Raw genomic sequence first — 27326 nt, 5'->3', positions numbered from 1 at the left:
GTCGCGTGGGAGATGATTCGATTATCGCTACATGCTCCATTCTCAAAGCTTCAATATTGGCAAATGGCATCTTGAATACATACTCTCACACAGCATGTGGATGGAGCAGGACACCAGCACTGTGCGGACATGGAGTCAAATTTAAGTTGACGGCACCTGAGGGTTCAATGTTCGTTATCATCACATGCAGGGGTCTGGTCCTGTGCCGTCCCAACATTTGAAGGGGCTTGCAAGGGCCCCCGACCCGACTGGGCACGACAGGGGCCAAATTTGCAGGATTTTTCATCACTCATCTCAGTTCTTTCATCATCATCACCAATACGGAGTACAAAGCTATCAATTGAGGCCCTAAAAAGCCTCCAAAAATGTCAACATTTTCCACTGCGCAAATTGCTGTTGTAAACGCAACACAATGAAACAAAACCAGCCTACCTCATCTCCACGTCATCGCCGTACGACAAGGGAACTCCCAGCCTGGTACTGTCGTCTAGTCATCCTGACAATCACAGAGGACCGTGATGTTGCACCCTGGGACTTTGACGAAGACATATCAGAATTAGGAGAGGATGAAGGCAACGAATCAGATGGCTCAGATGTCGCATATACATGTGACGACGAGGACGACTGCGAATGCTACCTCTCGGGTGATGACGAGGAATCAGAACATTCGTATACAGGATCAGATGCCGATTACTACTATGAGTTAAAGGAACAACGCACAGACCGAAAGATGCAGTTACAAGATGAAAAAGAACAGCAGCAGGAAGAGCGAAATTCCACTCGGGAGGATGAGAGTCGCAAGGAACAAATAGTCTACGCAGCCTATAAGGCCATGCTGGGGGTTGAGAAAGGGGGAGACGGCCTTAGGCCTGTCCTGGAATCCATCACCAACAAGAGCTTCGACTTGTATTCTGTGGATCATGTCGACCATTGTTACCACGACTTCTACAGGTCGAAATATGTGGAGTTTTATCATATCGACGAGGACGAAGAATGTTGCAAACCCCCAGATGGAGAGGCCAAGATTACCGGCCATGCATATTTGAGTTCAGATTCTGGCTGCCAATTCGTGCCCTTCCATCCTCCGAAAACGGCTGGTTGTCAGAAGATACCATTAAAAGCTCAAGCGTCGGAATGCGAACCTGTCTTTCAATTCATCAATAACAATTACTTGATCATGACTGTTAAAGCCAAGTCAAATATGATCTCAAGGGATATTCGCAAGCCAGACGCCGCAAATATACCCGATATCTTTACCTTTGTCGGTATTCACATGGATCCAATGGAGCGAAAACGCCAAATCCTGGAAGAAATGGAGGAAAGAGCATCTAAGAGGCGTGCACGCTCTCTGTCACCCCGTGACACTTACTTCGAGAGGAGTCACCCAATGGGATCTTGGAATATGGGATGGTGATGAATTAACTAGGTTTGAGCCAAGGTGTGCATATTCTTTCAATCTTTTGCGCCGGCTTCTGAAGCAGCTTTACAACATGTGGTGAAAGAGCAAATGTTTATCACAATACGGATGGGCTCACCCGTTTATCCAGCACAGAGAAAAAGAAGATGAGGAGCTTAATACCGACCTTTGTTACGAAATAACTTATCATATCAGATGATCGCTATCAATTCCATTCACGAGAGCACCATCTTAGGTTGACTGCGAGCTGGTGCAACCTCTACTCCTCCCGCAACGCATCCTCTGTTGTGATTATCTCGATCACGCACCTGGTGGTCCAGACGCAGTAGCAGGTGGTGCGGTAGCCTGAGCAGCAGAGGAGGCGGTCTTGATTGTGGCAAACCTCGCAGGACCTTGGCAATAGGCTGAGAAGATTCGGCAATGATATGGTAGATGGTCGCGATTTGAGCAGTGAAGGATGAGCGATGCAGTGTGTGGCAGATAGCAAACTCGAGTGCCTAGATGGGCCAAGAAAGACTGCCGCTTTGGATCACCAAGTAAAATTACGCTATAATTTAACTAATTCTTGATGGTATATAACTACTGGCCATGACAGAATCAATCCGACGTTGCGGCATGAATGGGATACAGAAATGTCTGGTTGATCTAACGGTAGCACATCATTCGCTTATACTTCTCTCTCATCTTCACCAGCTTACTTAGCCTCGCGATGTACCTCGGCAAATACTCCTCCACCCCCCAAGCATCTAGGTTATTTATCTCAGGCCGCGCTGCAGTATTCTTTGGCTGCGCTGTAATTTTTTTAGGCCGTCTTCCTTATTCTCAACCACTAGTCTGAGCCGTTAAGGCCTGCGTTAACTCATAAACAACGTTCGAAGATAAAGCAGCTCAAACTAGTAGTGAAAAATAAGGGAGGCCGGGTAAAAAACTACAGCGCAGCCTAATTCAACTAAATCATTCAACACCACCTTGACTCAGTCTCTAATCTGCTCCCCTCTCGCCTATTCTTCTCCCTCGCCGGCTTCCGGCGGTACATCTGGTCGCTTTGCTGCTTGTTTGGCCATCCCGTCGTGAACACACCAACATCTGCATCCTGGCTTCTTTACTGAGACCTACAGAGCTGGAATTGTTGGCAGTGGCGGAATTGGCTGTTTTCCTCGCCCTCGTAGGACGACTAGTGTCATTTTCATCGTCCGAGTTATTGCTTTTATAGGTCGTTCCAAACTTGCGCTTACCAGAGCCCGAGGGCTTGACTTGGCTAGTGAGGCCACTGATCGAACTTAGACAACGAGGATTAAGAAAAAGTGAAGGACGTTAGTGCCATCGGGTTTGTGTGTGCACACGTGGTCAAGGGATCGTGCGGGTTCAAAGGGAAGTCATTCGTCGCTGTTCAAACAAGCTAGCTTGCATCGCGGTGGGTGGAAGGGCTGCGTGGCGTGGAGGGCGCAGTATTTAGAAGGATAGGGACGGGTTTTAATAGGCTGCATCTTTATTTTTTGCTGTTGATATGTTTTGGACATGGTATAGGGGCCGTTGTTTGATCCGGTGGCGAGGCTGAGTGCTGATGGTGGAAAGATATTGGGATTGTGTGTCCCTATTATCGTGTTGGGGCACCGGAATCCCATTCACGGCCATCTTCATTGTTCGCCTCTGATGAATGTCCCTAGCTGCATACCATTTCTGGTCTATCAGAGTCACTAAATCATCATTGATTCGTCCCAGCCATTACGCAACGCCATATTCGCCCACATATCTGTCTTCCTGTTGTGCTCGCGGGGCACATGCCAAAAGAGAACATTGAACCTCGGCTTTCTGTTCATTCAACTGTGCGACAAGCTCCTAAAGCTTCCTCAATAGTGAGGCATTTGCCACGGCCGCCCCCCTTGATGTCTGATAACCATTCATCTTCCACGTAAAAACCCATTCGGTCATGCCCTTCACAAGGTATTCTGAATCTGCTTTGATGACGACCTTTCGCAAATTTTCGTCTTCTACTCCTTGACTTTCAATGGCCAGACCCTGTTCCAGCCCACGCACACCTGCTCTGAGCTTCGCTATTTGGCTTGTTGGGTTCGGCACATTAAGGATGAAGCCGTCATAGAACGTGGATTTGTGACCGACAAACACTCCAGCAGCAGCCTTGGCCTTGAGAGTGCCGTTATTCCAATAAGCACCATCCACTGCTATGACTATGCAGTCTATATGAACCGACAGCCTGCCGCAGTTTTTGCAGGGCTCGTCTAAGTCGCATGCTACATACGTCCAGCACTCGTCACCAACTTCTACACGACTCAGGTTGACATTCTGGCCGTAGAGCTTGCTTGGAACGTACTTACGATCGCGAGTCGACTCCTGTGAAGACCAGTCGGCATGGTCTGTGACGGTGGGGTGTCTGCGAATTCCCATGGAGCCGAGGACTGTAGCAAGTGTTGAATTTGGTGGCTAATTTCGAGCAGTTTGCGCCGATTGTAAAAATTATGTGAGTGAGAAAAGCTACCCAATACAATTCGTGCAATTGTTTAGTGCGTGACCAGTCGTTTTTTGCTTGACGTTACGGAAAGACTTGACATAAAGGCAAGGATGAAAAAGTTTAAAGAAAAAAGAGATGGGTTTCCATCCGCACGCGAGGCTGTTTGCATTCCCGTGACCAAAAGGACTCCGAACAGAAGTATTCCATAGTTATTCTCGCTCGCTTTGCCTACACCTAGGACAACTCGTTCGTTGTCATGAGGGTCTTGTATATATATTTCATACTAATCCCCCGATTGTATGTGCATTCACATGACCCCCGATTAAACCACACTTATATTATCCGAGAGATGACGTCGGAAGGCTTGAGTTGGCTAGCGAGGCTACTAGATGGGGCCATATCTAATGCTATGGTCGACAACTGGAAATAAGCTTTCTTGGGCCGGGAAGGGGCCGGCGGTTTCGTGATGATTTGACCAATGATAAAATTAAGGATACTACTTGTCTCTGCCAATTTCCCATGCACCTAACTATAGCCACTATGAAAGTTCCCGTATGTATACCCTTGGATTCCCTGCCTGGTACGTTTAAACCAACAACCGTCAACCAGCTATTATTGTCAAAAACCCAGTTGCTTCCCCTAGAGTATTCGATTCTAAATTCATTGGTGCAACTGAAAGTTACCAAGCACGGTAGTCTCACATGTCATCATGCAGATAGAGTTGCCTGTTTTGTCGTTGCCGCACGCCTGCGTGCAGAGTTTCTCCAATTTGAGTTTCTCACCTTTGAGTGAAAATATAATCGGATCTACATCGTCGATGGGCAGTAACTCAGATCTGGCTACCACCTCCTTGAGACATTCCTTTTGGTAACCTTTTACTGATGCGTCAGCATGTAGTCGAAACTAGAAGAATATACATACCCATCTCGATTAAACGCCGGCCACAGTACGTTTTTCCACCCTCCACGATATCGGAGCCAAATTCACAAATGTCCCTCCTGAATCCTATTTTGCATATCTGAGTACATGTAGTGTCGACTTCAACAAATCTATTGTCTCGACATGTGTATAAGATCGGATTTACGTCACTGACAGCAACTCGCTGGGATTTAACTGCTACAGCTTTAAGAAATTCCTTGCGATAACCTTTTTCGCCAGCACCATGTCAACATGCGGCAGGAATTAGGAGAATTATACATACGCATTCTAGTAAACGCGAGTCGCAGTACTGTGATCCGGTTGTGCATTTTTCACCCAAACCTATACCTGCCAGTAGAAGCAAAGGCAATACTAGAGCAAGAATAAAAGCTGGCATTGCTAATTGTCTTGAGACGTAATGATGTGGAAGATGAAGCGGTGGGTTTTTATTAAAATTGAATATCTTGCATTGGAAATAAGGAGCCACAAGGAGTAATTTTTATACAAGGAAGAGAATAGCATATCGCTATCCGGAGAAGACGTGTAACATAGAAAGACCCACAGAGTGAAGATGCCTCGTGAGCTATGTAATATCCTAGAGGATCGCGTGATGTCTCGGGGATTAAGCGAGTGAATTGTTCTGTCATTTGGATAGGCATCGTCGCGGCTGCGAAGGTGAAAACAAGGAAGTTATCTCAGGCTGAGCCCGGTGGCCTTGTCCAAGCCCTGGGTCGACGCGTGACAATCGTATAATCTTATGCACTGCGCTATATTACATGTTTTCCTACTCATGAGTTGTGTTGGACAAGCCCAGCCGTGCGGAGAGCAACGCAAGACAGCCACAAATGTAACCCTTGACTGGACTTTTTTCTCTTTGTTCTTGGCGACTATCGCGCTGAGAATTTTAATGTTACATTCGTTGCGCCCCCAAGACATGCCCAAGTTCCTAAGCGTGCCGACCTCAATACATAAACTCTATCAGTGATTATAGCCGTATAATGGTAATTGCTTTTAATCAACTGCCAGAGCACAATTGGTTACATTATTAGTGTAATAAAATTAGATCATATCCCAAATCATCGGCAAGTACACTTGTAGGCGCCTGGCTCTATAATTGCTTCCATCACTGCCTTAGCCCAGCGTAAATCTCAGCTTGAGACAAGCGCTGAGCCCCGCGACTGTCAAATGGACAGAGTATGGAAAAATGCACGTTTTCTACTGTCGGGATTTGCTGCGGTGGCAACATTGAGGAATGAAAGCTGCTTACCATCACATACATCTCTGACCACATCCAACCCCGCCACCTCTCTTTTCGGGGGCTCACTCAAGACATTCTTTTATCGTGAAAGTGATAATGTCTTGGATGAAACCTGACATCGGCGCCAATTGTTGTAGGCAAGGCTAAGCTTGTGAAGAGGGATCTACGTGCAACAAAAAGGCTTCTTTTCAGACATATAACGAAATCCCAGAACCCCTAATCAATATTTACCAAGTCTCAAAATACACGAAAGTCACGAAATCACTGTCTTACTGCCAATTCTGAAGTTGCAATTACTTTCTTCTTCAAAAAATAGCCATGAAAGTCTCTACCATGTTGTTTGCATTTCTCGCAGGGCCTTTTGCTATGCACGCGGCGGCGAATTTTAATATAATAAATATAAATTCCCGGTTGATTAAAGTAGTAAGACAATAAGAACCTCTCTAATAACTAGGTTATAATTTATAAATATAAATTTATAATCACAATTGCTACTTAGCACGCTTCACGGTTGACGATGATTCCGGAATCTTCATGATACTATATTAGGCCGCCTGTCTATGCTTCTTCGGGTTGTGCTAAACATTTCCGATTAGAATCTATTTCTCCTAGGCCTTGTATTTGTCCATGCAGCCCTCAAACGTATGATGACAGTCTGCTTTGCTTTTCACGAGGCAATGTCTCCCTGCAGGTACGCAGGAGTTGGCAAAATCCAAGCGAAGCCTATCACAAGGTTCTTTGGCCACACGTTCTACGTGTTCTGACAAGCTTACTGGCTCACTAGTTATCTTTCCAGCTTTGTATGCGTCAACGCAGCTCTCAAGCGTATCATAACCGTCTGCCTTGCCTTTCGCGAAGCAATACTTCCTCGCAGCCAGGCAGGAGTTAGAAGCACTAAGAGCACGCTTGTCACAGAATTCTTTGACCAACCCTTCATCGGACTCTAACCAAGGAGTTGGCTTGTCGGTGCTTACGTCCCGACGAATATCTTCCCAGTCTTTCATGCGCGCGATCTGGCCGGCGGTAAACTCACTACGGGTGCAGGTCCTACATTGATGATTAGTCGGCTTAAAATAATTCTATACTGCTTCTGCCAAGCGGGAAGATAGACTCACGAGATGTCCATGAAGTTCTTTATCATGTCAGGATCCGGCAAATTGCACGAGTGAGGGGGGTCGCCAGTCGGGCAAAGCTTAGTCGGGCCTGCCTGAGCAACCGTATCACCAATTTCGTCTCCTTCACCTCCGCAGCCGCCTTCGAAAGTGTGCAATAATCCAAGCCAGTGTCCGATTTCGTGAGTTGCCGTCGAATTACTAATGTTCTCAGCAGTACCATTACTACCAGGCAGCATTCTTGAAAGAAGAGAGCAGCCATCGAGTGTCCACCTGAGGCTATCAGGACGAGTGGTGGGAAGGGAGCATATGCCCCTGACACCCCAGTCCTGCTCAGATTTATACGGAATGTCCGCAACAAAATACAAATTCAGGTCGTTGTACCCTCCGCCTCGTAGCTTCAACCTCATGGCGAATTCGTCCTTGCCCAAAGCCCAGTCCGCGTTCTCCGTATAGCTCAAATTTTTTAAGCTAAAAGAAATTCCCGCAGGAGCATATTGATGATTGATGATGTCTATATTTCTGTGAATAATTTCCTCCTAAACGTGGATTAGCAGAAGTAATCTGAAAATGGTAGGGGAGAGGTCTAGCGCACACTTAGATAGCCGCCCTCGACGGACTTGTTGGCATACACAACATGTGCAAAGGTTGCGACTTCAATATCTGCCCGTTTTCGACTACTATGGAGTGACGAATTGGTTGCGAGATGGTGGGAAATTTGTAGAAAGTGCGCGCTTGGACGTTCCGATCCGCAGCCTCCTGCCAAACTTTGTCGTGCATTTATCAGCGCCGCCTTGCAAACAGATGCCGTCAAAATGGCAACTGTAGAGGGAAGCAGAAACATGACGGAGCAGGATAAGTCAGATATACGGACCAACAAAATTGAACGGTCATGTATTGGTAGAGCACTACTGCAATGTTCACAAGGCAGCGCTTGTATTCCTTGTTCAACTTTTTATATCTTCTCCATTGGGCGAAAGCATACTGGTGCCACGCCCGCCTACCTGCTCTGTGGTCGCAATTCCGCTCTGAAACCAATTTAATTGCATTGCAGTTGCGTGCTCATGAGTCATATTTAGTCTCAGTTATAAGGTTATCCCTGCTGCTTGTTCCGAGTTGGCCACGAATATCCACAGCCGCGAGTCGTCCAGGCTGTCAATCAGGTCGCTCATTCATTCAAGCATAATGCTGTTGTCGGACAAAATCTAATGCAGGAGCTAGACCTTGGTGGACGCGCGTCTCTCTAGAGCATCTTAGGCTGACCTAAATTGAAAGGCCTGGCGGGAATATTTATGAAAGAACTGGGAACACAGGCGAATTTATAAGCGAAGGCCAGGAGCTGGGAAATGGTATATGGTCAATTAATAACAGCACTGAGGCAATAGCCGAGGCCAGCAAGGCCTCGGAGATCCAGGCTAAAGCTGATTGCGCGGTGGCAACAGTAGTCGTAATACTGCTACCTTGGCAGCAGTATTCAAAAAGCCAAATTAACAAGCATAGAGAGGAGAGCAGGGGGTTACCAACTTGGCGCCGGAAAAGCTCTCCAGCGTACATGTAGGTTAGAAGCTGACCTGTCTTCTGAGACAACAACGCTTTACTACTTTCTGCTACTATCGGGAGAACTGGGGGACTTTGGTTTAATTCCCGGTCAGCAATGTGTAGAGCTACCAACAGCCACGCATAAACAATCGGGCACGTATTGATCAGGAACACAAGGCCAAAAGCTCGCGTATTACTCCTTTGAGACCAGGACGTGTTCCCTCAGCCGTCTTGTCGCACTCCAAGGTTTAGTATATCCGGTAAGGTCAGTATCGGTGAACCAAATACACCTTCTTGCAAATGCAGCTGCTCCTGCAAGCTGTATTCAAATCGGCTGTGATTAGTGTGATAGATCTGTTAAATCCATGCATGGCTGAAACTGTTCTCAGCCTTTGATATGCAGTGACACGGCTTTGGATAGGATATGTTCGTATCCATATAGTGCACTATGCCTGAATGCCAGATGTGTGGAGGAACTGGGGAGAATGGCGGTTACAAATGAACGATGTGCGATAAGAAATAACGACAACTGCTCACCAATTGCGACAAAAATTTGAAAGCGGTCGAGAAGAGGCAAGGAAATACTTGAAGCGGCATATTGCGCCCGCCGGATCACGTCGAAGCTGAACCGACTATTAATGTTGGGTGGGACTCTATACATTTTGGTGGACCGTATGTAGGATGAAATACAAGGTGATTCGTCCTCTGTACTAAGATCAATGCAAGAGGCATGGTGAAGTTTTGCGCATGTCTTGCAAAAACTCCAGTGCCGATTCAGCCCTCATGGGCTCTTGGGCTCTTGGGCTCTTGGGCTCTTGGGCTCTTGGGCTCTCGGGCATGGGGAGCAGGACCCCAGGGTGTCAAATATGTAGTTGGATGATGACTCCGAAATGGGACCATAGGCATCCCATGCCAACACGTGAGTACATATGTAGTTACATAGTATTTGTTGGACCGATAATTATCCGCCAGCCTTTTTTTTACCAGCATGTCGATCGGCACGACCAGTGACGCCAATTGAACGCAAAGCAGCTCTGTGTGTGCGGCGTTCTTCCCTCGGCGCGAGGCCGTCAATTAGGCAAGCCTCTGATTTGCTGCTTGGAGCACGAGGGATCACACGTGACTGACTCCCAAGTCGTACTTTTTTGCTAATGCACTACCTCGTATCGCCTTTCTTTCTTTTTTTCATGATTCAGAGCAGATTCCTTCCCAATATTCCCCCAACAAAGGCGTTTTCTATAACCTTTTGGCCGCTATGGAACCGATATATTGTCAAGGCTCCACGTCGCTTTTCTGTCGAGTAAAAAAGGGTGTTGTGCTCAAGTACCCCGTTCCTATCTGGAGAGAAAGCAAGTCGCATACAATGCTTTCTGACAAAATTGCCAACAATTTCTTAGTAGAACGACAAATTTTTCAATTAGTAGGAAATCATCCCAGGATCGTTCGGTAAGTTTGCTTATCTTGGGGAAGGAACATTATTGCTAACGCTGTAGAGATATCTTGGTTGGCACGACATACCAGGAGACCAAAACGGATTACTTCTTGCTGAGTCTAGCCATGGCAATCTTCAGCGCTACTTGGACGATAAATTTGAGACGATTTCTTCTACAGTCCGCAAAAAATGGTGTATCCAAGCAGTGGAGTCCATTGCTTACATCCACAGGTGCGGCGTAATACATTCTGATATACGTCCTGAGAACTTTCTGGTTCATGCCACTTCCTCAACTTCGCTTGACCTCTGGCTTTGTGACTTTGGCGGCTCAACGTGCGAGGAGCTTGGCTTGGATGGGGGGCATTTGCCTGACTCGGGATTCTACGACCCCAAGTCACAGCCAGAATCAAACCCACACACGGATATATTTAGCATCGGGTCAGTTATCTACACAATCGTCACGGGGCATTGGCCATACCGGAGTTCCGGTCCGTTCAGAACGGGAGATGAGATGGAAGAGTACAGACAAAAGGTCGATCACTTGTTTGAGCTTGGTCAATTTCCGGACGTCAATGGGCTCTTTGCAGGCAAAATTATGATGAAATGCTGGTTGAACGACTACGTGAGCGCAGATGACCTTTTCAGAGAAATAAGCCTACTAAATGACTGAATAGAACGTCAATCTTATACCAATTTTCTTGTAGCAAATCATGCCCAATCACCGTCCTTCTTCTCCTAGAGAGACATAAGCCATGTACAGTGCACGATTCAAAACACTGCACCATCTTAAAGGATGTTGAATCCTTCCTCCTAGTTTGTCACGACCACAGCCTGTGGCTTTTGATTTGGTCAGTATATATTAGTCCATGTGAGATGGTGACTTATGTCATGGGTTCCTGCAACCGTATCTACCACATTTCCCTTTGTCTCTATTGGACCCGAAAGGAAGCCTGATTATCTGGTGGCCTGATTTGGTTTGCTCAGAGCAGGCATCAAAACTGATGTCTTCCTCTACCCTGGCGCCACAGGTATAGATCGTTGTGGAGTATCTCACTGTGCACATGTTGATAAACTTATCGCCAAATAGGTGAAAAGTGTGACAAGGGTTCAGTATGAAGGCCTAGAAAAAAAAGGGCTTAATTTAATAATAATCTCAAAGGGTCTCTAATATCTTAAATTACTATAAAAAAAGGGTAATTACCTTATATATATAAAAGAAACACCTAAACTTAAAGTTCTTATCTAAGTATATATTCTAGCTAATAACTAATAAGTCTTATATTTGTAAAGACCTTTTCTTAGGCTTCACGATCTGTTGGGCCTTTTCCGTGTAACTGGAAGAGAGTATCATGAAAATTTGCAACTGACAAGATCTCGTTTGGCAGAAAACAAAGAAAAGACCCAGCACCTTTAAATACATTTTAAGCTCTCGCGGATTCCGTGTGGTATCCTCACCGACCCGACTACACAAGATGAACAGTACAACGGGAAGCGGTAGCCGCTGACCTAACCATTGTGATACGGCGCGGGTTCAGAAATGAAGTAAAGTAGCACGAATGCCCTGAACCACTGTGGGATTCAGGCTGTGGTGATGGTGCATACGTGAAGTGGTCGCAGAGAGTAATTTGTCCCCATCCAAGTCTGCATATTTCAATGACATGGCGAGTCCAATCAGGACTGCTGGTGCTCATGGTGGCCGCGGCCGAAATTCAGCTCCTAAGGATTGGGCGTATTCGCCAGATCACTACCCTGCTATTTGTAGCTGGTAACACTTGGTATATATAATTAAAAAAAAAGGGTATATATATTTAGTAACCTATTTCTACCAGCTATTTAAGTCCGAAAGTATTAGTAGCAGGGCTCTATAAGAACCTGGAGCGGTGCCGGGGTGGGTGCCAAAAGTGCCAAAAAGTCTGGTGCCAAAATTAGTGCCAAAAGGTCTGGTCTCTCATAAACTGAATAATAGGCCCAATTATATTCCCTGGTATTCGAATTCTTCGTAACTAACATGAACGTGGTCCCTGGGGGGAAAGGGATTAGCTCAATAGCAAGGAGGCAGTTTTCAGTAAAGAAAGGGCGTCTCACCAGTGATTCTGCGTGACGTCGCCCCTGTCATTCATAGTCCGCCAGTGCTCCCAGCGGTTGGGCTCAGCGTCGACGGTAGGATTCCAGATCTTCTGCCCCCAAATGACGTACTTGAGCTTGAGGTCTTTGCGGTTATGCATGACCCATTCGGCTATTTGCTTGCCCGACAGCGTGGGAACCTGTCGTTTTTTTTTTCGTCAGTCATGACCTCTTCATATATCAAGGTGAGCTATTTGTATGCAACATTGAGGGACGTACGCCAAAGCCGTCGGAACACATCATGTCGCTCGCCAGGCCGCAGCAGTGGTCCGAGGTGCCGGGACACTCGCAGTCCCGCTTGCAGCCGACGTCCCACACGCGGCCCGGGAAGGCGGCGACAATCTTCTTCGCGCCCTCGACGCTGCTCGGCTTGCAGTCGCCGACCGGGGGGGTGGCGGGGGCCGCGTAGCCGCCGAAGCCGGAGTCGCGGCTGGAGCAGCACTGCATCTGGGCCGGGCCCGGGCAGAGGTTGGCCGTGGACGAGCCCGCGCAGTCGGATTGCCAGCGGCAGTTGCTGGCGCAGTCGGGGCCGCACCGCGCCTTGGAGCAGCACTTGATGTCGGCGCCGTCGGCAGGGCACGCGCCCGTGGCCGTGGTGCCGTTGGCTGCGGCGCAGGCGGCCTCGGTCGTGCACACGCCTGCTTGGCCGTCGGCGTAGCAGGGCTCGTTGGGGGCTGCGAGGGCCGTCGTGGCCGCGAGGCACAACAAAGTCACGACGTGGTGGCGCATTTTGGGCATCAGTCCATGTCGTCACTTGGGTCGTCGGTGGCAGCGAGGCGAGTCAATCGGGTCGGTGCTGTTTTATAGTCATGATGCGGCCATGTTTGCCGGCGGCTTGGCCTTGGTCCTTGGATGATGCTGGGCGCATTTTGGTGGTGGTGAATAGGGGGTGGTGCGTCGAATCAGCATGCTGTGGTGGAATCGGCACTGGCATGTCCCTGTGATATTCAGAGTTTAGAGTTTGGAGTCTAGTTCAGGTCCAATTTTTAGATTGACATGGCGAACAAGGTTTCGGTTACGCTTGACGGCTCTTCAGGTTCTGCGCGCGCTGCGTCCCATTGGCACCAACTCGTCATGTCATGACTCGTCATGATGCTCACCGCTAAAATAGCCCCCAGGTGCCCTTTCCCGACTGTCAATGCTGGAGTCTCTTGACGCCCTGAGGGATAACACGAATTCGTACCAGCTTGACACTACAGCAAGCTTCAACTTCCCAAGCATCCTCTCACCCTCCATGTAAGCTGGTGTACGGAGTGTATTTAGCCGCTTTCAATCCCTATTGAACCAAATGTTGGCAAATCGCATCCTGATTCCTGCACACTCTCCCACTGCTCACTTTTCCATCTACCAGCTACAACACCATATCCCTCAAGGCCTAAATACACGCATCGTCATCTTTGTTGGCGGAACCGTATTCAAGACGGCAGCAGCGGTGGAACTGGCTGCATCCTACGACATTCGTCTTCAAGCCAACGCAAAGCCAATCATGGTGCATACCGCTGCTGACAGATCCGCAGCAAGCTGTCGTCGCCTGGACCTCCAACGCTTGACCTTTGGGTTTGTAACAAAAAGAACCTTTTTCCGTCATCGGGCGAGGTTTGAATAACCGGCCGCCGACCCCAATCGGGGGCTTGTTGGCCTGAAGGCGGCATTTGTCGCCCTGCTCACCGAGTGGGCAGGCCGAGGTGAAGTTGCCAGCAACAGGAGGGCCGTCCCCGGCGCTTCTATTACTGGTAATACTGCCGATGAGGAAGAGAATCACGGGGATGAGGTTCCATATGATGCGCATCTTGGTCGTTTCTGTACAAGAAAGGGACTAGTTAGCTGCCTCGATTCGACTCAACTTGTAAAGTATAAACCTACAACGTTGTAAAAGCTAGGCGATGGGTATGGTAGATTTCCGCGCGGTCTGACTCGCATGAGATTCTGGTCCAGACACGCCCTCGTGAATATTTGGATGTTTCTGCTACAAGTCTGATGATGTCCCGATTTGGCTCGCTTTCAAGCCCAACCCTGCCGCTGCAAGACGGAAAGCCGGCCTGAGACTGACTAGACGAGTAACGTGTTGCCAGACTCAGTAGTAACATAGGACCAGACCCTTTTCTCGCTGGACAAGTGCTGTTGTTGATTGACTTCAATCTGATAGGAAGTGAATTTGGCTCGTTGATGCTCTCCTTCTGCCCGTGTCTGCTCGCTGGGCAGCAGCCTCGCGTGCTTGCAGAATAATGTCCTCTGAGAGAATGCCTCGAGGCAGCCGAGCCCTAGAAAACCTACGGTTTGTCTTGGTACACAGCAAAAACGTCTGGTTTTAAGCGCAGTATTCGTCTCACGCACGTCTCCGAGTGGCCTGTACAGAGTCCGGAAAAGCGAAATCACTTCTGAGACGTTATGGGTGCATGATGCGGAGTCATCGGCATCCATGGGTCGCATCGATGATGGACTGTATCCTTGAATCGATCTGACTATCGACGGGATTCGCCTTCTTATAATTGGAAATCCGGGGGGGCGGGGGGGCACCTTGCCATTGAAAAGGCCCTAATTCGAGTATTTTGACTAGATAGCTTTTAATTTGAACCTTGTAGCCTAGTCCCAGCCTTCCAACCTAATTTGGGTCTTCTAGATGACGATGGCCGGTTACATGACCACTCGATGATCTAGATTACGTATTCGTTGACAGGAATGAATGTGCGTTTTACAGTCGACAGTACCTACTGGCTTGTCCACACGGCGAGCTTAAGACGGGGAATACTGCCTCTAGATGAACATGCACGACGGTACGGGTTGTTAGCAGAAGTTAAAGCTGACGAGACGTCGGGTCTGGACCGCCGTCACAGCCGCTTCCTAGCTAGACGAACGGATTCAATATTGCCAATGTTATCCTAGAGGCAGGATAGCTTAGTTGCTAACAAAGACATGTCTTCTCGCTGCCGTATTGTAAACTACAGACCTCAAAGCGCTAAATATTCAGCAAAATGTCTCCTAACAGCCAAGTTCAGCATTGTAAGAAAAGAGCTTGCAATACGTCCCGCAACAACTACGAAGACGCAGAGCTCTTCTCGCTGCCCTTGATGATAAACTATGTGTGACTTCGTAGAATGACCGCAACTAGGGAGGAGCCCCGGTCAGGTAGTGTACGGTAGGTTGCTACGCCTCGGTCGGTAGTTACGGTAGCGATGGGTGGTAGCGTCAGAGACAGTGTTGCCGTTATGACATGATCCTTAACTTGAAAGTGTCGAAAATATCTTTGGACTTGTAAGCTTTTATTCGGCTACCCTCAATTGTCCGCACTAGGGGGACATCTTGCAGGTCTAACTGTCATATGATGAGACCCCAACAGCCTTAGAGTTTCTCCTGCATAGGCCTAGACTTTATCGTCATCTTTTAGACCCAAGTAGGTACGCCTAAACTCGACAATGAAGAGATTGTTGTCCAGTCACGAAAGAAGGGCGTGTATTTTCTGGGGTTCGATGCACGGGTTTACAGGGTGGCCACGCGCGACAGGCTACTCTCAACACGAACAATTACCATCCGTATTAAAATATCTCAAAGCTACAATTCATGTCTCATTGTCCAAGTTTTAACCGGTGTACATCTCAATCGTATCCAGTATCATTACATCAATCATATGCGCCATCGAATCTGGAAGTTGATACGCATCATTTCCCAGCCACGGCATCCCCCGGCTTTGGTAGATATTTGCCCTCCTCGTCAACGCCCTGTCTCTCGGCTCTGTTTATTCCCTGTTTCGAAACAAGATCGCCGACGGGCTGGGCGAGGCCGCCCTGACTCAGCTGACCGGCAACAAGTCCATGAACGCCATCTTGCAGCTTGTCGACCTGCTCATTGCCAGTTACCTTGGTCTTGTCAAGATTATCTATCGGGAGTGTTAGAGTCCAGCTTTAATAATAGTTTATCGTTCTCCAATGTGTAAGAATCGCACCTCTCGTAGTGTAGCTTGCTTTGTTATCACTTGTGAAGTATTTGAGATACATGTCTTCTATCCAGGGGATCCAGATGTCTTTCTGTTTCTGGTATTGTGCCGATGCCCACTCCATATTGGTAGATGTCGTCAAGGTTGACCTATGTGCTGATTGCAGAGACTGTGGTGACTTGAACAGACGAATGTGTGTCGGCTTGAATGCTTTTTAAAGATCTTTGGGAAATGATATCATATCCCTCGATGCCTGGGCCCTTTGTGCTGGGTACTACGTCATCTGGTGTGTCCGCGCGCCCTGATTGGCAGAGACTCCCAAACAGGAAGCAAAAACTTGGAAATTGAACCACACTTCAAATGTGGCGGGCTGGCAACCCCTTGGATGGAAGGGATTAAGTAACAAGATAATGAGTTAAGCATGATTGCAGTGCTTTGCGTAGTTTACATCTCTTCTGCCGCATTAAATATTCATTTTGAAATAACCTGATTCGGACAGTATGGACTCCTTTGTTATCTAAATACATACACTTGATCCCGCTACGTCGTGATGTACTTACTTATAGATAGTTGGGCCTTATTTCCCCGTCTTTTCAGAAGCCTTGTGCCGTGGTTTCGCTCGGCCGTCTTGCCATGTTAAGGCCAAGCTACGTGGATGACACCAGTCACCAGAGGATAAACCGCTTCTACTCATGAGCGACGCCTCATAATAACATTACTCTAATCGGCATAGCGTCAAATCCCTCTTAATTATTCTCATAGTTCATCGGAAGTTCTATTACCCCTCATATCCAAAAAAAGATTTCCTCCGGGGCTGCCCGCAATGCATCGTCATGATGACTTCATCCATCCCTCACCTACGTCTTATTCAGGCAGACTAACAAACAGTTCTCTAATCATGACCACACAGTCATGAACTTCAATGAACATAGTACATCAAGTAAAATTTCAAGATAATGTCGCTACAACTCAGCGCCGCAAGGCGTCTCACCATCAAGCGGCCTGCTTCCCTCTGCCACGCCTATCACAGCCCGCCGCGACTATCGCTGGCTGACAGAGTTCCACATGCCCGGCAAACCCTCTCAACACGGTCCGACGAAAATACAAAGTCAGTCCATGACGATGATGTTGCGGCGCTAAAAGATGCTCCGTACTGTCGCAACAAGACGCGACCTGAGGACGAGCTCCTCGCTGCTGCGTCGGAAGCCGATGCCCAGCGCACTGTGAACCCGTTGGAGGCGAGCGGTGCCAATACAGATATTAGCAAGCTAAGCAGCGATATGCTGACGGGGGAGTATGTGAGTATCAAGTGGGAAGAGGCTAAGCGGGAGCGTAGTCGGTACGGGAGGACGCCTGGTAAGAGAGAGAAGTTGCACGTCTGGAAGAAGACTAAAAAGGTTAGCTTTAGATAGCAACAGTTAATATTTCCATGAAAAATTTACTTGACGTTACACTGGGATCTTTCTGTCACGAGAGGTTTCAATGGTTCAGCAGGCGTGATGAACCAATGCCCGTCATCTACGTCGATGCTGATTACGAGGCCGCAGCCGATTGTTATATACAGGTGAAGGATTGTGGTTCCGAGGCAAATAACAGCTATACCTTGAATGATGTGGAAGCTGTAAGAGTGATTCTAGAGTTTTCTATAGCGTCCTGTAAGCTTCTTACTATTTCGGTAAAGATTCCGACGCTGGAAAAGGAGAGATTTTCTCCATCTCCGGCGCCAGTCCTAATACTGTACTTGGGTATGCATTGCCGAGTGCGCCAAAGGCATGGTTCAAGAGCTAAAATTGTATTAGTGGCAGAAAGAGGCACAACGAAACTGTTACGAACCCTCGCGAGTGTTGCCGTTCTACGTACAAGTGCGGTGTTTCTGGCCTGCATGACAGACCCGTATCCCATCTCTACCGTTTCTTTGAGCGTACAATGAGTTATTATGAAAGAATTATTCAGCAAAAACGCTTTGCGAGTAGGTACCTCATGCATCGTGGCATCAGATTCATTGACAGCGGCCCCGCCCCCGTCCACATGTATGTATGTACAAGAAGGATCTGCATCCGTAATCTGTACAACCTTGGCCCACTGCAGATTGTCTCGTATAGAGTTCGTCTCCAAGACTAAATTTTGAACAAGGAGTACAACATGCACAAGGTATGTGGGGACTAAGTTTTTGGTCCGACGGCAAACCACTTACACGGTGGTGACCTCAACACAATGGTTGTCCTTCATGTCTGATAGACGCATAAACCATGCATGTCTGCAGGGTAAGTACTCCGTACTGCGGTTGGTTAATGGAGCGAAGATTGATGTCTTGGCAAGTGAGCCATGCGGCAAAATGTGGAATGGAGGCAAGTTTCACACATCCGCTTGGTCTGTCCTCGGGCGTACTGGAAAGTCCTCCATGCCTCCTGCCCCTTGTACTCGAATTACTAACATTTTGACAATACTTCTACCCATCAGTGCCGATTACTTACTCGAATGATTGGAAGATACTTCCTTGGGGCCTTTGCCCAGCCAAAGAGATGCTATTCAGACCATCACTCTCACAGTATGTTCCATTCAAGCAAATCAATCACCGAAATATGACAGTTGGACAGCATATCTCCGTCATAACTTTTGATTTTGATCAGAATATGTAACTTGGAAAGAATATCACAAAGTATCCTGGTCCACCTCCGTCTCTATACAGACATTATACCCCCAACCTTTTCAAGTTGTAAATACATCAGCGGCTCTCAAGGTCTGAAATCGTATCCAACGCGAGAAACTTCATATATGTTTGTATTATGTGCTTGGCGACTGAAACAGGAAGCCAGTGGCGTATGGACAGATGTTGCAGGCCGGTGTGATTTAGTGGCGTACCCAGCAGGTGTTGGGAATGCGCTCGCCCTATAAGAATTTTAGTACTATCCTAGTATAAAAATCGTTTATACAGTGAAAAGCATACCTTGTTGCAAGGCTTGTGGCAGCAGTATGCCTTGCATTCTTTCTTGAAAAGCCCAACCCCGATGTCAAGGTCAAGGTCAAGGTCAATAATTCCAAGGTCGACGTCGACATTAGCATCAACGACAATCAAGTCTTTGTCGACACAAGGAACGTATTTGCATTGATCACCTCCGTGGTCTTTGGTTGGGGCAGCAAGGGCGACGGTAGCCAAAGCGAGGATGGAGGCAACGGAGAACTTCATGGTTGCGGTTGGGGGTTTGTGAGAGAGGGTGATGTTGATGTGAAGAAGAAGTGATTGGGTCGTTTGTGTGCTGATGATGACAAGAAAGATTCCAGGGACTGGGGAGGACGGATGGATTATTTATACTTGGAAAGAGCCTTTACAAAAATTTCTCGACCTTGGTACTCGGTAGAGCTCGTGAGTTGCTACGGAGTAGCCTCGATGGAATCTCCGATAGGGGGCATTTTCTTTTGCTTTTTTCTACGTACTACATCATCGCCAGTACGAAGTAGTGCTTCCTTTTTTCAGTTATCGACTAATCCTCGTATAGAAGTCAAGACAAGGCTTATGGCTGGTGGTAATGTAGTGGCCGAAGGAACCCTGTTGGTGCCACCCTTTGCTTGGGCCTGGCCACGTCCGTGCGGCTGTGCCAACACAGGTGCTTCATTCGTACGTACTTGCATAAAAGGCTCTAGCCGAGATCGAGTTGACCCCAAGTTTACATTGTACTACGTCCATGAACAACTCGTCCAGGGTCCCTAGCCCAAAGCTAGTCAGACGCCATGTGTCAATGGTAATTTTCTAGCTGGTTAACAGTGTGGTTATTGCACCAGTTTATTGGAGGAACCCACCATATATGGTGTCAACACTGGGCTAGCAATCCTTTTCGCTAACGACATCCCATCGATGTGTTATGGCCGTTGCTTCTGTCTCTGGTTGGTTATAATTAGCACATATCTGAACCTATTCTTAGTTCAACCGTCAATTGATGACTGGATTTTTTCTAGCTCCAGAGGCACGGAGTAGTACGCTGTCATCCAGCCTATGGAGGACTTGTTACATCTGGGAGACCACAAGCGAAGGGTCGGGAGAAAAGAAAATACAGTGCTCTATGGAGGCCGAAGGCGCACCGCGATATCTCCCTCCATGTTGTGAGACATGGCAAAAACACCTGATTTTGAGATTATCGTTCCATCATAGCTGTTCTTGGCAGCAAGGAACAAGCCAAGAACCCTCGTCCGTCATGTCGGCGACCTTTGTCTAGACTCTCACCCCAGTTGCCGATCCTCCACGCTGGGACGTGCCGAATCGCCCACATCACAACTCAACTCATGTGTCTTGGAGCATTGGCGCCCAAGTGGGTCGGGAACTTGATCCATTTCTGGCTTTAATGTTTCCACGTCTACTTTACTAGCGCCAGGGGGAAAAGTACGCTTACGTATACACAAGATGCTTGACAAGGCAACTTGTTATACGCCCAGCCCTCCATCACGAACCTCAAGCCGGGATGCTTGTGCTTCACCGGAGAGAACTGTTGTGTTCCTGCTTTCTTGCTCCTCCACAACACAAACAAAACATCAATACGAGCTTTGCGATTGGCCTTGTTCAGCGCCGGCGTTCAGCCCTGCGTCAATTGGGACAGGTCACATTAGGAGCTTCTGCTAAGCCACCCGACAACCTTATTGGGAAGTATACATAGGAGACAGTGAGACAGGCGCCATCCAAGAGCCGCGGGCTGAGCGACCGTTGCTGCGGCCAGCCTAAAGGGGACGACAACGGCCAGCCACGCTGCCATCGGCAAATGTCACCGCCGGGAGTTGATGAACCGTGCATGGTCTGCCTCCCCAAAATGTCAGATGCCATGTCTCACTTCTACTCAGCCAGCTGTCATGCCACAAGAAATTATGACCAAAAAGCCATCGGGCGCGGGCGATCCTCAGCCATAGCATTTGAAAAGTTGATTCGCGGCTTTCGCCTTCAGCCGTTCATGTTTTGTCGCCGTCATACTAATGCTGACTTGGGACACTCAATCATGGCGGGAGTTTTATGCAAAAAGAAGGGTAGTACTCCGTACCGAGCAGGAAGGTGGCATGATATCTACAGAGGCACCCGATCGGGGTTGTATTGGGGGCCGACGTTCCGACCCGGACACAAGACTGTGCTTCAATAGCGTGGCACACCGATGGTACGACTTCCATCATGGCGACGAAAACCTACTTAGAATGGTGGTCTTAGTACTACATGTTGTGCAGAGACATGTTTTGCAGAGTCACGATGCAGTGTTCAACACGGTTTCTTCAGCAAATTCGGCTGAATCATCAGACAATGGAATGGTTTCGCAACAAGCTTAAAGAACTGCTGCATCTTATGTCAGGTAAAGCTGATTGCGCGGCTTGTCTCGGGCAAACAACGTGTTCAGCACCGCTGATCAGTCTGCGGTTCTTGCATATCAAACATTTCTATGGGAAGGGCCTAGTTCGCTCTCTGTTTCACTTGCTCCGCCAGCCGGCGCCCTCTAGGTCTGACATCAATCTGTTTAGGATGGACATTTTGAGACCTCGGCGCCTTCTAGCGGCCCGACAGCCCATTTCGTCGAACCAGCTCCCGACAAAGTATCTCGTCTGTTGAGAATGCAAGCCACAGGCTCTCGGGACCCGGAAACTTGATGTAGGGCTCATCAACTGCCGGTTTGTACTACCAATCTTCTCCGTACTGACGACAGTCGTATCCCGTATGCGGCATGGAAGTGGCTTGACAGCAAGCAGCTTGTATTTGTGGCTCGGCATAACTCAAGTTTTTTGCATAAATCTGACCCCTCATTCAGTCTTTAAGCCACACCCAAACACGGCATGAGTTGTAGATATGCTCAAGGCTATCTTTTTCCGCAATTACCTGCCTCCGCTCATCGATAGAATCTCTACTCTAGGCCAATGTGGAAGCTACCTGAGACCAGTTTAATTAGGCTGACCATAGGGATCTAGAGAATTTGGACAGCTGAGGAGGCGTAAAAGTTGAATTATGAAAGAACGGAACCAGTCAAACGAGAAATTGCTTCACCGGAAGCTAGACTCTCCCCAGGGTCGATATGAAGCGCAAGAGCTGGCCGCCACTTTCACGCTACGCAGTATTCGTTCCCAGGACGAGCTTTCCCTGAAGTAATACGACGCCGGCAATGGTGTACTAATTTCCGACGGCACGTAGCCGTAGTGGACGAAAAGTCGCGCAAACAAACAGGGCGGAATTGTCCTGTTTTTGGAGCATTAACGCCGGTATCTGAGTATCCAAACGGCTCTTGTGAGACTCTGGCATGCGCATCTTTCGGGTAACAACATGACCGAGCCAGGGGCGGCAGCACATGGTAGTATCCCCATTGTGCGTCTCCGGGAATTAATTCATGCATTAGTGCAACCATTCAGTTTTTGGAAATTACAGTATTTGGGGACGTCTGTTCTTTTTTTGTTTTCCGCCCTTTTCAAAAGTCCATCGGAAGATGGGCACAACTGCCAAGACTTCAACCATTGCCGAGGCAAAAATGACACCAGGGGCCGCCCTGCATTGATAGAGGGCAGATTTAAATTACCAGGTCCGTTGAAAGGGGTCCAAAAAAAAGCAATGGGAATGGTGCCTGGGAAAAGCAGGTATGGTCACGGCGGGATTCATGCTCCAGAGTCCGGACAGAGGACTTGGTTCCGATTCTCATCAACTCGAAATCGCAGCTCTTTCCCGGCCAAGGAAATCCGCATCTTGTCGGTTTCGAATCGCATAAAGACAACTTATTGGATGTACTAACAGAGTCTGAAGATATGTTCAACATGAAGCAACGCAGGCACGTTGTTGTATTCCCCATCTAGTACGACATTGGCGCCTCCAAGATGCACGATTCCGCGACAATGGGTAGGATCGTCCATCGCCTTGTTCCAGCAGCCAAAGCATCGCTAACCTACCTGTGTATTTACCCAGCGAGCGTACATGTGTATAAACAGGGTGCCATTTTCATCGACTTGCCACGCTCCAAAGGAGATGCCTCTTCAAACGTCACTGGTACTTGACGTAATCGAGTGTTGGTGTAGGGTAGCGGGGTGAGTGCCCAAGTTAAAAAACTTGGCAGCAGCGGGACAGTGGCGCAGTGCCTTCCTCCACGACATCACCGAATTATTGGATGGCGACTTGGGCTGTGTCACCTGATCCAAGCCTCAGCACTGAGCTTCAGTCTTCACGGCAGTCTGCCAAGTCCGACGACGGCAACACCAAAACTTGACGCCTTTTATCCGGCCCTTCGGTAACCCCGCCATCCTGTCTCGTCGTGCATCGGTGACCATGTCGGTCGCAAGGCGGGCGATAATCCCAAGTCCCAGGTCACGGTAGCCTCCAACATGTCGCTAGCCAAGAGAAACGATGGTGCGTGCCAGTCGGGAATCCGCGGTGTCAATCGGCAAACATGGCCGTGACGCTTTGCGTGTGGCGAATCGCGTGCTGACCCCCTAGGCAAAGGCTGCTACGAGTGTCGGATGCGGCGCGTTCGCTGCGACAAGACGGAGCCCGAGTGCTTCAAGTGTCAAAAGAAAGGCATCAAGTGTTCGGGCCAAGGCATTGAGTGTCGATTCAGCAAACACATGAACCGGAAGCAGACACCGAGTCTTGGCTCTCCCCAACTGCCCGCCACATCGTCGAAGGCGTCCAAGAGCTATCTTTTTGTCAATGTGGAAAATACACACGACGGCGCTTTGCCGACTTCATCAGGACAACCGGGTGCTTCGACCACCGGGCCATCGAGTTCGACCATGAGCATAGTAGTGCCACACAGAAGCAAAGGGCGAGAGCTCGTCAGAGCCAGGCAAGCTGAACAATGCCGGCGTGTTGCATCGCTCCCGTCGCCTCGAGGGGCAATAGAAGTAGTGCCTGCCAGGTCGAGGATGCTCTTTGATCACTGTAATGATGGCCCTCTGGCAACCATGTAATCCTAGATGGGGCCAATCACTAATTGCATCGCAGTCTCAACCTTCATCGCTTCGAAAATGGTGGTCCTCGATTTCAATGAAAATGGCTACCGCCAGATAGTTCTACCCATAGCATGCCAAGATGATTTGGTCGCGCAGGCAGTATCGGTCATTGCAGCTTTTCATCTGTCCTCGAGAATGCCATCCATGCACATGGCTGCTGAGAGGGGCCAAGAATTGATCCTTTCACGGCTACGGCAGCAATCTCTCAATCTCGGACCCGGACAACTATTCAACATGTCAACATTGGCCACGCTACTGGTTCTTCTGGTTGGAGACACAATCACGGGCGCAAATAATTACGTCTACCTCCTCGAGTTACTTTCACGTCTCGCGAAGCTGGCGATGAATGACCCGCGTCTTTCCGACACCACCAAGGCATTTATTATGGAGCAGACAAAAATGTAGAGCCGTGCCCCAGTTGGAGCAGTCTTCAAGATTGAGTCCCTGCTAACTTCCTTGCCCAGGTTCCAACTGTTTGGCTTTCCGCTGTCAAGTCAAATGAAGGGCATTCAAACATTTACCAAATCGCCCGACTACTATTTGGACTTTATGACATCATCGCCTTCGCTTGGTTCTGACCCGGAACAGTACGCAAACATTCAAGTCATGAAGGATATTATCCGCCAAGCCTGCTACATCTATCGCAACCGTGCATCACACGAAGCAACCCGCGAATCATCCATTGAGGCAGTCGAAAGGCTTCGCCAGACTGTCACTCACTTGGACCCCAACGTGGAAGGCCGCCACGCCCTTGTATGGGCATTTTTTGTGGCGTCTGCTGAGAGTATTCTACCAGAACACCGTGACTTCTTTTACAATCGCCTGAAGGGCCTGTTTGAGTGTACGAGGTTCGGTAGCATTCCGCTCGCCCTCCAAACGCTGGACTACATCTGGTCGAAGCAAGACTCGACAAATTGGATAGAGATTGTGACGCATGAACGGCAAATATTGATCATGTAAAAACAGATACGGCGCTAGTTGAGGGGGTTTATGTTACGGCCAGTGTATACTCTTTTCTAGCTATCAGTGAACGACATTGCGCCTGTTGCTACTACGTTGCCCAATGTGACTGGATACGGTCAAATCTTGGCTCGTCCAAGCAAGTCGGCCCGCACAGCCGTAGCCGCCCTTCCTCCTTCCTCAATCGCACCATCAATGAAGCTGCGCCAGCCCAGTGCCCAGTCAGAGCAGGAAAAGAAGATGTCTCCCTGTCGCTCCCTCATGTCTTGCAGGTGGTCTGCCAACATGCCCGGCGCAGAAAAGAACCTGAAGAAAAGAAGACGATTAGCTACGTTCTTCCGTCAGCTCCAACTTATATAGGCACTCACCACGCTCCCTTTGCAAACTCGTCACGAGACCAGTTGTGAAAGACCTATCAACACAACGTCAGCAAATTGTTTCCTCCTTCCAGGCCCACCGGCACGACTTACAATCCTCTCCACATTCATTGGCGCGAAGCCCTGGAAAGCCTCAATGGTGCGCTCAATACTATCCTCCGGGTGGAAGTGGTTATGCTGCCCCCCAAACGCAACGACATGCGTGTTCCCCCGCGGCGTCTCGCCGTCGCCGAAACCATAAATGAGCGCGTTATGGGGGTAGCTGACGCCGGTGAAGGACCTCAGGTCGCGGTCGGCAATCTCGGCGTGCACCTTGACCGTCTGGTTGACGTGGCCGGCCCGGGCGGCGGCCTCCCTGCCCCCGGAGAGCGGCGGGTCGAAGCGCACGTCGGGCAGGACGTTGAGCGGCACGGCGCAGACCATCCTCCTCGCGCGGAAGGTCTGGCCGCCGCGCGTGGTGACGGCCACCAGGCCGGCGGGCGAGTCGCGGACGGCGGCGACGGGCTGGCCCAGCGCGTAGCTCAGGTTCCCCGAGGCGAGGGCCTCGCCGAAGAAGCGCACCGCAAAGGACGACTGGCCGCGCTTGAACTTGTACCTGACGAGGTGGTTGACGCAGCCGTCGTACGAGTAGCCGCAGAGCGCCCACCAGTGGAGGAACTCGTACAGCGAGGTGGTTTCCAGCGTGGCGCCGCTGCAGAGCAGGACAAAGGCCTCGACGCAGAGGCGCTCGTTGGGCGTCAGCTCGTTGTTGATGGCGGCCAGGCGGTCGGCCACCGAGACGCGGTCGTACTGCCGGGCTTGGGGGTTGAGCAGGCCGCTGTGAGGAAAGGGGATGACGTTGCGGCCGTGGACGCCGTCTACGTTGACGAGCTTGGACAGGCCTGACTGCATCAGCGCGTCCTGCATCGTTGGTTAGCTTCACCTTGTCTACTGTGGCATAAACTTATCCAGGGGGGGGGAGGGCAGTACTTCTTGGTCGTGGGTGAGGCTCTGCGTGCCTTCGGCCCCGGCTAGCAGGAACCGGTTGATGCCTCTGCTGAAGTCGTGCGATATTTCCAGCTCGTCCTGCATCCCGTAGCGGGCGATTTCTCGCCAGACGGTCGCCTGGCCCCAGTACACCCAGGTGCCGCCCATTTCGTACGGGTATCCCTCGATGTTGGAGGACCACGAGCGGCCGCCGATGCGGTCCCGGGCCTCGAGGAGAAGCACCTTGAGGCCTGGGCGGGGTTTTGCTGTTAGTTGGAGAGTACATGAAGCGCGGGTTCGGGAAGCGTCGACGTACCTGCTACGCTTGTGTCGCGGGCGGCCGTGAGACCAGAGTACCCTGCGCCGACGACGATGACGTCGTACTCTATGTCTGTGTTGGTGATGTTGGAAGCTGGCTGGATGGCTCCGAGGCAGGGGATGCCGGCGCGCAGGCCGTCCGCCTTGGTCCACGAGTATCCGTCCTTGGAGGCCATTGTCGTCATACAAGTGCCCTCGGCTACTGAACAAGATAGGATGGAAGTGAGTGCAGGAAGAAAGGGACACACACGAATACCATGTATTTATCTCCTTGCCGGACAGCAGGAATCAAAAAGAGCAAAACCACGTCATCAGATGCTGAGGTTTGTCGGTCGGGGGAAAGGGAAAGCTGTCTGCCCCCCGGCGGCATCAAACAGCTCAAAGCGACATGTCGTCGTCGTCCAACATGACACCACTGCCTTCTCCCCAAAGGGTAATTTCTCGAGATGCCATGCCCACACGGCAACTCGGATCGTGCCCTAGATCCCGGTGTCTCGGGATTGGTGTGTGCCGAATTCTCGAGAAATTGCCTATTCCGGCAAACGCGGCCGCGCATT

General features: G+C 49.5%; 10 protein-coding genes across 10 annotated transcripts; 4 read left to right on the top strand and 6 right to left on the bottom strand.

Moving 5' to 3' along the window:
- Positions 1–412: 412 nt before the first annotated feature.
- On the top strand, positions 413–1414 carry G6M90_00g064670 (uncharacterized protein; the record flags this gene model as incomplete). The annotated part of the gene is made up of 1 exon (XM_014684591.1): positions 413–1414. One exon carries the CDS (start codon positions 413–415, stop codon positions 1412–1414), a length of 1002 nt encoding a protein of 333 aa, XP_014540077.1.
- Positions 1415–3256: 1842 nt separating this feature from the next.
- RNASEH1 (Ribonuclease H1) lies at positions 3257–3823 on the bottom strand (the record flags this gene model as incomplete). The annotated part of the gene is made up of 1 exon (XM_066130782.1): positions 3257–3823. One exon carries the CDS (start codon positions 3821–3823, stop codon positions 3257–3259), a length of 567 nt encoding a protein of 188 aa, XP_065986731.1.
- A 2907-nt stretch (positions 3824–6730) lies between these two features.
- On the bottom strand, positions 6731–8019 carry G6M90_00g064650 (uncharacterized protein; the record flags this gene model as incomplete). Its single annotated transcript, XM_014684593.1, has 4 exons — positions 6731–6786; positions 6845–7110; positions 7179–7714; positions 7771–8019. 4 exons carry the CDS (start codon positions 8017–8019, stop codon positions 6731–6733), a joined length of 1107 nt encoding a protein of 368 aa, XP_014540079.1.
- A 2058-nt stretch (positions 8020–10077) lies between these two features.
- Positions 10078–10816, top strand: G6M90_00g064640 (uncharacterized protein; the record flags this gene model as incomplete). Its single annotated transcript, XM_066130781.1, has 3 exons — positions 10078–10160; positions 10208–10324; positions 10378–10816. 3 exons carry the CDS (start codon positions 10078–10080, stop codon positions 10814–10816), a joined length of 639 nt encoding a protein of 212 aa, XP_065986738.1.
- Positions 10817–12118: 1302 nt separating this feature from the next.
- Positions 12119–12999, bottom strand: G6M90_00g064630 (uncharacterized protein; the record flags this gene model as incomplete). Its single annotated transcript, XM_014684594.2, has 3 exons — positions 12119–12167; positions 12232–12410; positions 12490–12999. The coding sequence occupies 3 exons, from the start codon at positions 12997–12999 to the stop codon at positions 12119–12121; spliced, it is 738 nt and encodes a 245-aa protein (XP_014540080.2).
- Positions 13000–15926: 2927 nt separating this feature from the next.
- Positions 15927–16325, bottom strand: G6M90_00g064620 (uncharacterized protein; the record flags this gene model as incomplete). The annotated part of the gene is made up of 2 exons (XM_014684596.1): positions 15927–16144; positions 16211–16325. 2 exons carry the CDS (start codon positions 16323–16325, stop codon positions 15927–15929), a joined length of 333 nt encoding a protein of 110 aa, XP_014540082.1.
- An 832-nt stretch (positions 16326–17157) lies between these two features.
- G6M90_00g064610 (uncharacterized protein) lies at positions 17158–17613 on the top strand (the record flags this gene model as incomplete). Its single annotated transcript, XM_014684597.1, has 1 exon — positions 17158–17613. The coding sequence occupies one exon, from the start codon at positions 17158–17160 to the stop codon at positions 17611–17613; it is 456 nt and encodes a 151-aa protein (XP_014540083.1).
- A 1438-nt stretch (positions 17614–19051) lies between these two features.
- On the bottom strand, positions 19052–19388 carry G6M90_00g064600 (uncharacterized protein; the record flags this gene model as incomplete). The annotated part of the gene is made up of 2 exons (XM_014684598.1): positions 19052–19090; positions 19149–19388. The coding sequence occupies 2 exons, from the start codon at positions 19386–19388 to the stop codon at positions 19052–19054; spliced, it is 279 nt and encodes a 92-aa protein (XP_014540084.1).
- Positions 19389–23521: 4133 nt separating this feature from the next.
- On the top strand, positions 23522–25108 carry G6M90_00g064590 (uncharacterized protein; the record flags this gene model as incomplete). The annotated part of the gene is made up of 4 exons (XM_014684599.2): positions 23522–23546; positions 23634–23921; positions 24141–24549; positions 24613–25108. The coding sequence occupies 4 exons, from the start codon at positions 23522–23524 to the stop codon at positions 25106–25108; spliced, it is 1218 nt and encodes a 405-aa protein (XP_014540085.2).
- Positions 25109–25227: 119 nt separating this feature from the next.
- On the bottom strand, positions 25228–26945 carry maoN_1 (Monoamine oxidase N; the record flags this gene model as incomplete). The annotated part of the gene is made up of 5 exons (XM_066130780.1): positions 25228–25414; positions 25477–25520; positions 25579–26385; positions 26455–26702; positions 26768–26945. 5 exons carry the CDS (start codon positions 26943–26945, stop codon positions 25228–25230), a joined length of 1464 nt encoding a protein of 487 aa, XP_065986636.1.
- Between the last annotated feature and the right edge of the window lie 381 nt (positions 26946–27326).

This window comes from Metarhizium brunneum, chromosome 3 (assembly GCF_013426205.1).
Source record: "Metarhizium brunneum chromosome 3, complete sequence".
Classification (NCBI taxonomy): domain Eukaryota; kingdom Fungi; phylum Ascomycota; class Sordariomycetes; order Hypocreales; family Clavicipitaceae; genus Metarhizium; species Metarhizium brunneum.
Note: the sequence above shows the minus strand (reverse complement) of the source record. Positions and strands in the feature narration are given on the sequence as shown.